The sequence below is a fragment of the Chrysochloris asiatica genome, unplaced genomic scaffold (assembly GCF_000296735.1).
Source record: "Chrysochloris asiatica unplaced genomic scaffold, ChrAsi1.0 scaffold00180, whole genome shotgun sequence".
NCBI lineage: Eukaryota > Metazoa > Chordata > Mammalia > Afrosoricida > Chrysochloridae > Chrysochloris > Chrysochloris asiatica.
The window spans coordinates 4,971,422-4,985,068 of record NW_006408698.1 but is presented as its reverse complement, the minus strand read 5'-3'; the positions used below and the strand labels follow the sequence as shown (position 1 = coordinate 4,985,068).

At 35.5% G+C, this 13,647-nt stretch overlaps 1 protein-coding gene across 1 annotated transcript in view; it reads right to left on the bottom strand.

Moving 5' to 3' along the window:
• Positions 1–13,647, bottom strand: part of DIAPH2 (diaphanous-related formin 2) — a 1,391,152-nt gene that overhangs the window by 959,722 nt on the left and 417,783 nt on the right. Inside the window, exons 11-13 of the mRNA XM_006872015.1 lie at positions 11,146–11,264; positions 8,943–9,059; positions 5,770–5,888 (exon numbers count right to left, since the gene is read on the bottom strand). Of these exons, the coding sequence (XP_006872077.1) occupies positions 5,770–5,888; positions 8,943–9,059; positions 11,146–11,264 (355 nt within the window). The remainder of the gene's footprint in view (positions 1–5,769; positions 5,889–8,942; positions 9,060–11,145; positions 11,265–13,647) is intronic.

Sequence of the window (13,647 nt, the reverse complement as noted above, 5' to 3'; positions counted from 1 at the left end):
GAGGCTTTCTACTCCCGTAAGGATTTACACCCTCGGAAACCCTGCACAGGGTCGCTATGGGTCGGCTCCGACTCGAAGGCACTTAACAACAACAATGGGTGGAAAAGTGCTAAGGACTCCATCTTCAAGACTGTTGTATCTCAAAATGACCCATATAAAACCCTAGATTGTTGTTGTTGTTAAGTGACATTGAGTGATTCCGACCCATAGTGACCCTGTATAGGGCTTCCAAGCAGCAGCTGGTGAGTTTGAACCACCGACCTTGCAGTTCAAACGGCTGTGCAGTCTGGCACATTAACCCACAGCGCCACACCAGGACTCCAGAGACTCAATAATTGGGGCTTCCAAGAGAAACATTTTATGTAAGTATATTTTAAAATCTGTGGGAACACTGTATCATGAATATCAGAACACAAGATTTCTAATTTTCAGATATAATCAAACACTCTAGAAATATGCATGTATTGTGTATGTGTACTGCAGCCATCCACTGCTAACAGATACTTGTTTAAATATGCTTCATTTGGAATAAACACATATATATATGAGCCATAAAGTTACTAACAATTTTTTTTTAACACAACCCTATGAATGAATATTAAGGAGCTCTGGTAGCGTAGTGGTTATGAATCGGGCTGCGAACCGTAAGGTCAGCAGTTCGAAACTACCAGCTGTTCCCCGGGAGAAAGATGGGGCGTTCTGCTCCTGTAAAGATTTACAGCCTCGGAAACCCTGTACAGAGTCGTTATGAGTCGGAACCAACTCCACGGCACACAGCCACCGCCACCGCCACCGCCACCACCACCCTAATGGAGTCCTGGTGTGGCGCTGTGGGTTAATGCGCCAGACTGCAAAGCCTTTTGAACTTCAAGGTCGGGGGTTCAAGCTCACCAGGAAATCCTATACGGGGTTGCTATGCGTTAGAATCAACTCCACGGCACTTAACAACAACTCTCCTAATGGAGTCCTGTGGTGCTGTGGGATAATGCACTGGACCTCAAGGTCGATTGGAACCGCAAGGTCAGTGGTTCAAGCTCACCAGCCATCCCTGGGAAACCTTATAAACAGCCAACTTTGGCTTGGAACCAACTTTACAGCACGAAACAACAACAAACACCAATTATTCTAATGAGAGATTATTTCTAGTGAGTCATAAAACAAATAACTGAAAAATCTCTTAATAGCAATAATGAAATTCACAATACTATATATTGCTGATGTGGCTATTAAGTGTTATCAAGTTGGTTCTGACTCATAGAGACCCTTTATAGGGTTTTGGAGGTTTTTAAAAAACCGTTTGAGAGCAGAAATTCTCATCTTTCTTCCACAGAGCAGCTGATGGGATCAAACCACTAATCTTGGGGTTCACATTCCAATGCTTATCCGACAGAGCCACAATGCTTCATACACAGAAAATTTATTTTGTATCTAGCCATTTATTCTTATTAAAAAAAAAAAAAGAAGATGACATGGCATCCAGTCAATTCTAACTCATGGCGATCCTATAACACAGGGTAGAACTGCTCTGCAATGTCCCAAACTATAAATCTTTACAGAAACAGACTATCACGTATTTCTGCCACAGAGCAGTTGGTAGAATCGAACTGCAGACCATTTGTTTAGCTGCCATACATTTAACCATTGTGCCACTAGAGCTCCTATTGACTACTGTTGTTGTTAAGTACCGTGGATTCTGGTCCAAATCATAGCGACCCTGTATTAGGGTTTCCAAGGAGCAGCTAGTAAGTTTGAACCACAGACCTTGTAGTGTAAAACGACCTTGCGGTCCAGTGCTTATCTCATAACGCCACACCAGGACTCTCCTATGTACCACTGTGGTTGTTAGTTCCAACTCTTATCAACCCTGTATAAGGTTTTCTACAACAGGCTGGAAAGTCTGAACCACTGACCTTGCAGTTCCAACCAACCTAATAAAATTATTTGTCTATACTAAGACTTAAGGAGCTCTGGTGGCGTAGTGGTTACGAATTGAGCTGCGAACCACAAAGTCAGCAGTTCAAAACTACCAGCTGTTCCACGGGAGAAAGATGAGGCTTTGTGCTTCCTTAAACATTTCCAGCCTCGGAAGCCCTGTACAGGGTCGCTATGAGTCAGAACCGACTCCATGGCACATAACCATCACCACCATACTAAGACATGAACATGAATGCTTGTAGCCTTACAACAGCCATGTTAAGAAATGATTTTGATTTTCATTTAAATTTCAGTGGGAAGTACGTGGAGAGTTTTAGGCAGGGGAATGACATGACCTGATTTATAAAAGATATTAAAATCAATGTATTATAAAATTAGACGTGACTGAGCTACATGAGTTCAAGAGATAGTAAAATAGAGACGCACAGACTTCATAGAAGTTCCTAAGCCATAAGATTAATGTCATAGACTCAGCTCCAATTCATAGCAACCGTACAGGACAGAGTAGAACTGCTCCATAGGATTTCCAGGATTACAAACCTTTCTTGGAGCAGCCTCACCGTTCTCCTTCAGAGCAGTTGGTAGGCTTGAAGGGATAATCTTGCAGTTAAAAGTCTAACACTTAACCCTGTGCACCACCAGAGACCCTAGAATTCCTAAAGTGTTTGTTATTTGTGTGTGTGTGTGTGCGCATATGTATTCACATGGCTTTAATGAACGTTTCATAGCATTCATACGCTTCTTAAAAAAGCCTTTGACTTTGTGCTGACCACCAGGAGGCAAGCTTGCAGAATGTGCCCTTTGGTTGTTAAAATGATCATATATTACTGAGTGTTTTTGTGTACATCCCGAAACAAAAAACCAGAGGGAATAGAAGCAAATACTGTTGAATGATGATGCACGGAGGGGACTGTAATCATTGCAATGAAACTATGAGTATAAAACTGATGTTCTCCCATGTAAACTAACACTCAATTCACAATAAAAATGTAAAAAACAAAATAAAGCACGCAATGCCATAGAGTCAATTCTGATTCAGAGCAACTCTAGGTATTTAGGGTTTCTGAGTCTGTACATCTTTACAGAAGCAGACAACCTCATTTTGCTCCATGGGAGTTGCTGGTAGATTTCAGCAATCAACCTTGTAGTTAGTAAGCAGCCAAAAACAAAACCAATAGCACCATCAGGTGTCCTATTTACTATTAAGAAGCACTCATATATTTGACTTACCCAATTTGAAAATAGAAGAAATTGAAACCTAAAGAAACAAAATGTTTTGTTCACCGATGATATGTACATGATATGTACAATCACCGATGATATGTACATGAGGTCATAATGGGGTTTATGATGTTAACTATTCTCTCTCACCTGGTCGTTTCATCTCTCCTCATCCCAATGATTTTGCTAACAACCCACTATCTTAATAACTGACACACAGTACAAAAAGAAACATCTGTTCAAAATGTAACAAGGTAGCTGAAATCAGCAGTGAGTACATGTATCAACTATGATCTACAAAGATGATAGTTGTTGTTCTTGTCAAGTGCTATCAATTCGGGTCAGACTCAAAGAGACCCTGTATAGGGTTTTTGAAGAGCAGCTGTTAGGTTTTAACCACCGACTTCATGATAAGCAGTGTAGAGCTTATCCTACAGCACCACACCAGGACTTCATAATAGATGACAGACCAGTAGAAACATTTTGAAATAGTGTTTTATGACGGCCTGAACAAAATTTTAAATGAACTACTGAGTTTATCAAGGAGCTCTGGTATCGTAGTAGTTACGAGTCAGCTACTAATCTTAAAGTCAGCAGTTCAAAACTACCAACTGTTCCATGGGAGAAAGATCAGGCTTTCTGCTCCTGTAAAGATTTACAGCCTCAGAAACACTATAAAGGATCACTATGAGTCGGAACCGACTCCATACCACCAAGTTTATCAAGCCCAATTAAAATACATGCAGAGACTGCCATTCACATTCATTGCTGGGGCAAAGTAAGTGGACACAGCCTTTCTGGAAAACATTGGGTCTTTAAAAGTTAATACCCTCACTTCAATCCTAAAATATTCCCCCCAAAACGTACACACAGGGAAATAAAACTGAAGATTTATTTATAATTGGAAAATCATGAAAACAATTAAGATGTAAAACAAAAAAGGACAAGTCAAGATGATTATAATATTCACCTTTTGATGGGTAACATGAAAAAATTCTCATAAGGTTTGATAAAAAAAATATTGATGGATATGAACCAAGCTGAAAGTACACATTATTGGATGATGTGATTGGTGGTTCCTTTTGTCACTTATATAAGCCTCAAAACTGCCTATAATAAGTGTGTGTATGTTGTTGGTAAGTGCCATCTAGTAGATGTGGGTTCGACTCATAGAGACCCTTTATAGGGTTTCCAAAGAGCAGCTTGTGAGATAGAACCACCATCCTTTTGGTTCAATCCGACCTTGCAGTGGAGTGCTTTATCTCACAGCTTCACAATAAGTTTGAATTACCTTTAAAATCAAAAATCAGATAAGAATGCAGAACAAACCATAAAATCAGTATTCATTTTTGAATATTGCTGTGAACCTTCCCTGTACTAAGGAGTAAAAGAATAATACATAATTGGAATTCAACAGCTATTGTATTCCATTCTTTAAAGAAAAGACAATTGAATTCAAGTTTGAACCTAAATAATAATTTTTCAACTTGATATGTAAAAAAGTACCTCACAATGAGGCCACATATATTTCACAATGGTAGGTTCACATCATACTTAAAAATTTGTTCTCTGTTTAGTCTGTTCTAACGTATAGTGACCCTGCATAGAGTTTCCAGGAGTCCTGGTGTGGCACTGTAGGATAAAAAATGGATGAACAACTATAAGGTCAGCAGTTCAAATGCAACTACTCGTTGAAACTGCTATGCAAAGTAGCTATGAGTCAGCACTGACTCGATGACACTTGACAACATCATAGGGTTTCCAAGGCTTTATATCTTTACAGGAGCAGAAAGCTTCATCTTTGTCACATGGAGTGGTTGGTGGGCACAAACACCTGACATTATGGTTCACAGTGTAATGCTTATCCTGTGGCACCACAGCGATTCCTCTAGAAAGTATAGCCAACTGCTACAGTCTAGGATGGAGTCCTGGTATGCTGCAGTAGTATAAGCACTGGATAGCTTACCACAAGGTCAGTGGTTAAAACCCACCAACTACTTCATGGAAACCCTATACAAGGTTGCTATTAGTCAGAAACTATTCAACAGCACTTAACAACAACAATACAAAAATAAACTCCAGGATGATGTGAGGTCATTTCCTCAACAATATAGGGATATGAACTTTATCACCTCAAGTTCTTTCTTAGCTGTATGAAAATAAAAAAACGATCATAAAAGTACTCAAGGTCTGGGATAAGTCAGTATTTCTTTGGTCAAATTTGAGTGCAAAGAATATAACATAATCCCAATTAGAACCTAGTAAGCATATGATACTTCAAAAGCACCATGGTACCAGTAAAACTGAATGAAAAGATTTCACAAAATCATGTTTAACATTCAGTTTTAACAACAAAATAGCTTTACGTAGCACTGAGTTTAAACTAAATTCAGGGATATCGAAACTTATCAAATAGGCTAATATTTCCAATCACTTAAGAAAAACTCTTACGCATACCATAATTAACAAATATACCTGTGAGTACCCAAGACACACTAAACTCACCAGATTCTAAGAGAGGAAACTGAGTGGGAGAACTACCTTTAAAATAATATCTATTATACAGAAGGGAAGAAAAACACTATTAGTAACATTAAAGATTATATTACATACCTATCAGATGTGTGAAATCAACATCTAATCTTTGTCTATACTTGAAGTCTGGATCCATACCACTGCAGTGCAGTACTATCTGGGAAACACACTCTTCAATTATTTTATAATACTGAGGCCTAAAAAAAGAGAGAAATACTCTTAAATGCCTTTTCTACAAGTACAAGTCAATTTTCTTAAGAAGGTAGTAAGCATGATAAAAGAACTACGTCGTTTTCCTAGCTTAAAAAAAAAAAAAAAAAACTGAGCCTAAAGATGTGCTGAACTTTATAGTGCAAGGCCAATTGTTATGTCATCAACTGTGATGTAATCAATTGTGACCATTCATGCCAGTTTTTGAGATTCATGTATGTTTTCAAAGATACTTATCAACATTATGTACTTAAACTACTGTTACTACAGTTAATGAAAAACAAATGGCCTGTTAGTCCTATATTCAGGATACAGAAATGGTTCTAAGCTTCCACAAGTCCTCAATTTCAGTAAAGGATGAGTATCTTGCCACTAGGTGGAAAATGTTATCTTGATTTTAGTACAGTCACTATGTTGTCATTGTAGACTGCCTTCAAGTTGGTTCCGACCCATAGTGACCCTGTATAGGGTTTCCAAGGAGTGGCCGGTGAGCTTGAACCGCCGATCTTCTAGTTGAAAACAACTTCGCAGTCCGGTGCATTAACCTACACCACACCAGGACTCACTATAAGCTATAACAGATTACAAAACTAGAATGAGTTTCTTATATTAGAGATGATTCCAAAGATGTTTTTATGCATGTGTTTTAACCCATTTTAGGGAAGTATATACAGGTAACATGCATGGTTACAGCATCAATATGTTTAAAGCATCAAAGGATTTTTTTAAATCTAAGTTTTTTAATCTATCAAGGTAATTCTGGCCTTCAAAATGACCACTTCAGTACTGAAAAATTTAAATAAATAAACTTTTAATAGTATTCCTCACATTAAATTAGGGGGAAAGTTGGTATTTTGCCAGTGGTTAATTAATTCAATGGGGGGGGGGCAGAGAAAAATATTGGTGGTGGTGGTGGAGTTGGTTCTGACTCACAGCGACCCTGCATATGGTTTCTGAGGCTGTAAATCTTTACGGGAGCAGAATGCCTCATCTTTCTCCCACGGAACAACTGGTAGTTTCAAATCGCTCACTTTGAGGTTAGCAGCCCAACTCGTAACCACTATGCTACCAGATTTATTTGTATAAAGTATTACTTTAGAAAAAATATTACATAAGCATTCCTAAATCTAGTATCATTTGCTCATACATAGGGTCATTATGAGTCAGAATCAACTCGACGTCACTTAACAACAACGAATCTACTATGCTGTTTGTTAACCAATCTTCTAAAATTCTGAAAATAAAGCCAAAAGTATTCTAATTGACATTCTATGTCTTTACAAATACAGGTGGGTCTCAAAACAAAGGATAGTAATATATCTTACATTTTTAACATGTTTCAAGTCATCATCAGGTTTAGGGCAAATAATATTGTGTATAGCATCAACTAGTCAAATTTTGGGGTAAATGAGAAAAACGAAATTGTTCTCAGGACAGCTTAGTCACCAAAGGAATAAAAGTGCTTGTCATGTTTTTAACTAAGATGAATATTCTCAGGATGAAAAGGATATTAAAATAACTTCACACTTATTCAGAGTTACTAAGAAATATATATTTCACACAAGTAATTACACCAAGTAACTGAATTCTCATATAAACCTGCTGCCTTAAAAGTCAATTTCAACTCATAGTGACCCTATAGGACAGAATTTAACTTTTCACAAGGAATTTCTAAGAGGTAATCTCATCTCCCATAGAACAGTTGGTGGATTCGAACCGTAGACATTTTGGTGAGTGGTTGTGCAATTAACAACTGCGCAACCAGGCCACCTTGTTGTTTGTATTATTAAGTACTGGAAAGCTGTTCTGACTCATAAGGACCCTAGCAAAAGATTTCCTAGGAGTGACTGTTGGGTTTGAACCACCAACCTTGTGGTTAGCAGTCCAGTGTTGACCTGGAAATAACACACCAGAACTTTAAATCTTTAATTGCCAGAACTTAAATTGGAAAACAACAACAATTCAAAATGCATCGTCATCTTAACTATGTAAAACAAAAAATTTAGCACTTAAAAACATTTTTCTACACATCTATAGCAATAACATGCCCATTACTTAGTGTACTTCTCTAGACTATAGTAATTCTTTATCTTCCGTTACCTGTGTATTTTGTTTAAACTACTCCTGATCTTGTGCAGTACCCTTTCTTTTCCTTTTAATTAAACACAATATGAGAAAACAGATAACCAGGTTAACAGAGTTTCATGTATATGAAGAATCAATGACTATAAACAGTAACTCATAGTCTCTGAAACAGTTAAATGTAAGATTATTGTCACCAACTTATGGGTAAATTCAATTACACAAAGACCCTTTGTGTCTTGATTTTCAGATATATTCTTCTGTACTGAACTCTATAAGGATCTCTAGCAGCATAATTAATACATTCTGAGCTGTGCTGCTAACACAAGGTCAGCAGTTTGAATCTACCAGTTGCTCCTGTGAAGACTTAAAGCCTCAGAAACCCTGTAATGGGGGTCAATATGAGTTGGAATCGACTCTAAGGCATACAATCCAACACCACCATTATTCTAAAACTTTTAATTTTACACATTGTTATTATACTCATGTTGAAGAATTACATTCGTGGACAGAAAACTGAAATACTAGAATTAATAATTTCTTAAAAGCTAAAGTCACATAAATACTAGATGAATACATAAAAGAAAAATAATAGCAAAGCTTTACTTATTAAAATGTACAACTTAAGAACTTAAATGTTCTACTACAGAATCTTAAGTATATTTTCATTGCTACCATTATATACTGAAGAAAATTTTATCATGAGGAGAGCAAAATATTTTGGGTTGACTGCTACAAAAAGTTCTGTCATTGAGGCACCACATTTTAAGTAGGCTCTCTCTTCTGGCCCAATTAAAAATAAATTAATACCCTTTAGAAACATATTAATTAAAATAGTCAAACTCTAATGCTCTCCTTATGTCTCCTTCCACATACTACTTAGGCGCAAGTACACTGTTCACTATACTTTAATATCCAATTCAAATTACAAAGACAGGGCTTTATGAGCTGCCTCTTACCTGATATAATAATCATTTCTGATGAGCAAAAAATGCTGTAGAATGGATAATAAGTAATTTTCCGCAGTAGTATCCTTCAACATATTATACAGAAGATGGTACACTTCATTCATATCAGTAGAAAGTAAGTAAAGGAAAAAATGAACCAAAGATTCTTGATAAGTTGATTACTTTAAAAATAATGATTATTTTTATTCCATTACATTTTATACCTTCAATGCCAAGACACAGTATTTAAATATTTATCAAAACAAATTTAATCCATGAAATCATTTAAAAAACAGACCCAAAAATATTTCCAAGTCCATTTGGCATAATTTTATAATTCAAGGTCTAGATTACAGCTGCTACCATTGAAACAGCAATGTCATCAACTAAAATTATATTTTTCTTAATCGCCTATGATTGTAATGTTGTTGTTCTTGGTGACTGTCATTAAGTCAATCCAGACTCACAGCAATCTCAGACTCAATGTATGCAGAGCAGAACTGCTCCACAGGGTTTTCAAGATTGGGACCATTAAGAAGTATATCAACAGACCTGTCTTGGGATGCAATCTCTAGGTGGGTTTGAACCAACAACCTTTCAGCTAGTAGTGGAAGGCTTAAAAGTTCACACTACCCAGCAACAGGTGTGGTTGTCACAGAGGACCTAGATTATTCATGCCAGCCACTTATTTGTCATTTTCACTGCTATACAAGAGAGAAGACACATAAGCCTTCGAAGACTCTGTGGAATATTACAAAATCACAAAAGTAGTTTTATTATTGTCCAGATGATATATTTTTAAACCTGAAATTATTATTTGCATTCATTTGTATTTCTCTATTAGATAAAAGTTGGAGAGTTAACAGCCAAGCAGATTGAAATAGTGGCAATGATTTAATACCTTTCAGTAAGCCAGAAAACAGATTCCAGTGATGGGTTCATTTTTATGGTAAAAGTAAATGGCTAAAAAATCAATGTAAAAGATAAAAGAGAAAATGTAATTCAACATCATAAAAATAACTTGAAATGTCAACATTTCCTGTAAAGTAGAATAAAAGATAGGATGATTTACATCTGAGATTCCAAGTAAGAATCTCTTTAGGTTCTTTAACTGCATACAGAATGGTCCCCAAAGTAACTTTATGATGAAGTTAGATTATAGATCCTAAACAGATTTATTGTGAAACTCGATTATAAGAAGTCAATACGAAGCAAGACAGTGAGATATATATTTATTGATAGAAAGGCATTTAATATTACACTGATATCACCAAAGATAGATCAGAAATTTCAAAAATAATTTTACATAATACCAAATATTCATTGAACACATATGTATCTAATATCTACATGTAAGATACGTTGATAGGAGCATTGGATGGAAATGATAAACCATAATATTTCTATCCTTATGCTCACAGGGACAGAAAGGCACAAATGTATAAGAGAAATTCAAAGAAAAGTACTGAAGAATTTTGAAGAAGGGTAGTATTACTTCCAGATTTTGGAGATGGGGAGGAAGAGTTCATACATACACAAAAATCTGATCAAAAGTCACTTTGATTCTGAGATATTTCTCAACTTTCCTACAGTTCTCAAAAGGCCAAATAATTAATGAGTTTAAAATAAATGACTAACAATAAGATGACAATAATCTCTTATAATTTAAATAATTTCATATAAAATTATGGCTAAAGGAAGACAATGTCCCAGCTGTATTTGGCTTGGACCTTTCTACCAGATAGCCATGATAAAGTCAGATACCACAGTGTTTAAACATATTTTTTTGTTTTTATTGGTAAACACTATAAAGTCTTTAGATAAGCAATAAGGTTTTTATTTGAAAATAATTCTATCTCCGAGTCACTGGAATACATCCAATCAGCTGGAAAAGTATATTAACTATAGGCACATATGAGCTCAGTGAACTTTTCTCCAAAAATTCTTATACTGTCTTAGGGCCTTGTCTATTCAAGACTAGAGAGCTGAGTATATCTATAATAAAACAAGCCAGTGTGCAAGATTTCAACATAGTCTGTATACAATCAGGAGAGTCTGATAACCTGAAAAAGAACATCATAGCGAAATACCAATATAAGTAAACTGATATGAATTGGGCTGGTGTCAAAAAAAGCAATAATTGTCAACAAAATTTCCCAGAAATCCCGTTTTCACAATGTATGTAAAAATATGTTGTGGTTTGTCAAAAGGATATTCCATTTCTGCTCGAATGTCATTGAGACGGTGTGACAATTCAGTTAGGTCGTCCTCCTTGTTCTCATCAAACACTTTCAACTGAATGTCAAGTTCATCATTCTCTTTTTCTTTTAGATCCTAATATACATATAAACATAAAAGTTAGCAGGCATAGTTAATCTATGTCCATTAACTTGCAGCTTTCAAAACCAAAATCGATAATAACAACTGTGGATGCTCAAGCATGATACCCAAAGTGAGATTAGATGTTCAGAGCTGAGCTTGAACTCTAAAAGGAAATGCAAGCATGGCGGACTTCAAATTAGGTAGATCAAACAAAATGGGATGCATTTCTTCTAATTATGATTACTGTCTAGAGCAATTATAAATTTCTATTACTAAAGTCCTGGTGTGGCGCTGTGCGTTAATGCGCCAGACTGCAAAGCTGGTTGAACTGCAAGATTGGCGGTTCAAGCTCACCAGTTACTCCTTGAAAACGCTATACAGGGTCACTATGGGTCCAAACCGACTCGACGGCACTTAACAACAACAACAACATTACTAAAGCCAAACACTAATGTAAGTAATTTGTAAATATTGTTCTCCTTATATTTATATATAAGATAATTTACTAAAAACCTGCATCCAGAGCATATTAAAATAAAATATGCTTCTTTCAAAATGTCATATAAGATATATCCCAAAACATTCATATTTACACTTTGTTTTCTGCTTAGTAATAACTTGCTTTAAGTCTACTAATTCAATTTTAAGGGGACTAAGAAAAATTCTTGGAATGTAGTATTATCTAACATTATCGTTGTTCAGTGCCGTCGAATTGATTCCAACCCATAGTGACCCTTTATATGGTTTCCAAGGAGCAGCTGGTGGGTTACACTACTCAGAATTCCATATAACACTGGCAGGTCAGAATACTGGTTGACTTCTGAACTCAGAAAACAACAGAAGCCAAATACATTCAATACATTGACCTCTGAAGAAACAACCTTTGACACATTTTAAAGTATGGACTTTTGTTTATTTTTATGCCACAATCTATGTTACCACCTTACACATATGCATCATACAACTTGAATATACTGCAATGCTTGAAAAAAAAATACAATTTAAGGATTTTTACTTAATTAGCATTAGAACTTTAGGAACATGTAACTCAGTCTGCATTACTAAAATAATTTCAGTAAATACAATTGTTAAGTGTTTAATTAAGCTTTCAATTATGGACAGACATTACAAGGGGACTTCAAGAACTTCCTGGATAAATTCCATTAGCTTTTAATTCCATTTTATCATGAAGTTTTTTAAGCCCTTTCATATTCATATAACATATATATGATACAATATAGTACAGGTATGCATAAACATAAAATACTGTAATTATTAATAATGCTCCTAACATATTAAAAATATGTATGTATACACATACATATGTATAGACAACTAACTTCCTTTCAGTCAAAAATGTCAATCCTTGAAATATACAGTCTAAAAATTAATATTTTATATAGCAAAAGTAATGTGACGGACATCCAAAGAATAGAAATGTATGGCAAGTGCTTTATATGTTACTTGTAGAATATCACAAAATTACTGACATATACTAATATTATGTAAAATAACACTACTTTCAGATATTGAACAGTTTTTGTTGATTCACTGTAACTATAATTCACTTTCTACACTATAGTGCTGTTGATTTGGAAATCGAAGTCCATTACCAGTACACTAATGATCACCAGGCTTTGTCAATCTACTGAATGAAGTAAACTTCGCAGGCCATAGAAACAATTTCTTTATATCATGTTACTTTATTCATCTCAAGAAACTAATAATTATTTAACAAAAAGGTAAATGGTGAAAACTTCACAAGAAATCCATGAAAGTTAAGTTCAGAGCAAATATTTATTTTACAAATGTCTGTATACTACAAAAGCACTCATTTAATCAAAATTACTAATGTAAATTTTTCAACAGTGAATTTTCAAGATAAATGAAATTTTAAGTGCATTTAAACACCAAGATTTAACCAGAAGACAGGTAAAAGATCTTTAAAAAAAATTATTTTACAGCATATAATTAAAATAATTGTCCTTATCTCCAGGGATCCTGATAATTATTAGGAAATAAGGTTCAGTCCGCTATTATATTATGAAGGTCACAGAAGCTACTGAAATACTAAGAACTAGTCTTCTCTAAAGGAGCCCTGGTAGCGAAGAAGGTTATGCATTGGGCTGCTACCCTCAAGATCATAAGTTCAACTCTAGCAGGCATTCTACTTGAGAAAGATGAGGATTTAGACTCCCATAAATATTTATAGCCTTGGAAACACTATACAGGGTCACTAAGAATCAGAAACCAACTCCATGGCACCCGCTATCAGTCTTCTCTACCATTAATAATTCTGTTGTTGTTGTTGTCAGGTGCCATCGAGTCAGAACCGACTCATAGCGACCCCATGCACAGCAGAGCGAAACAATGTTCGATCCTGGGCCAACCTCAC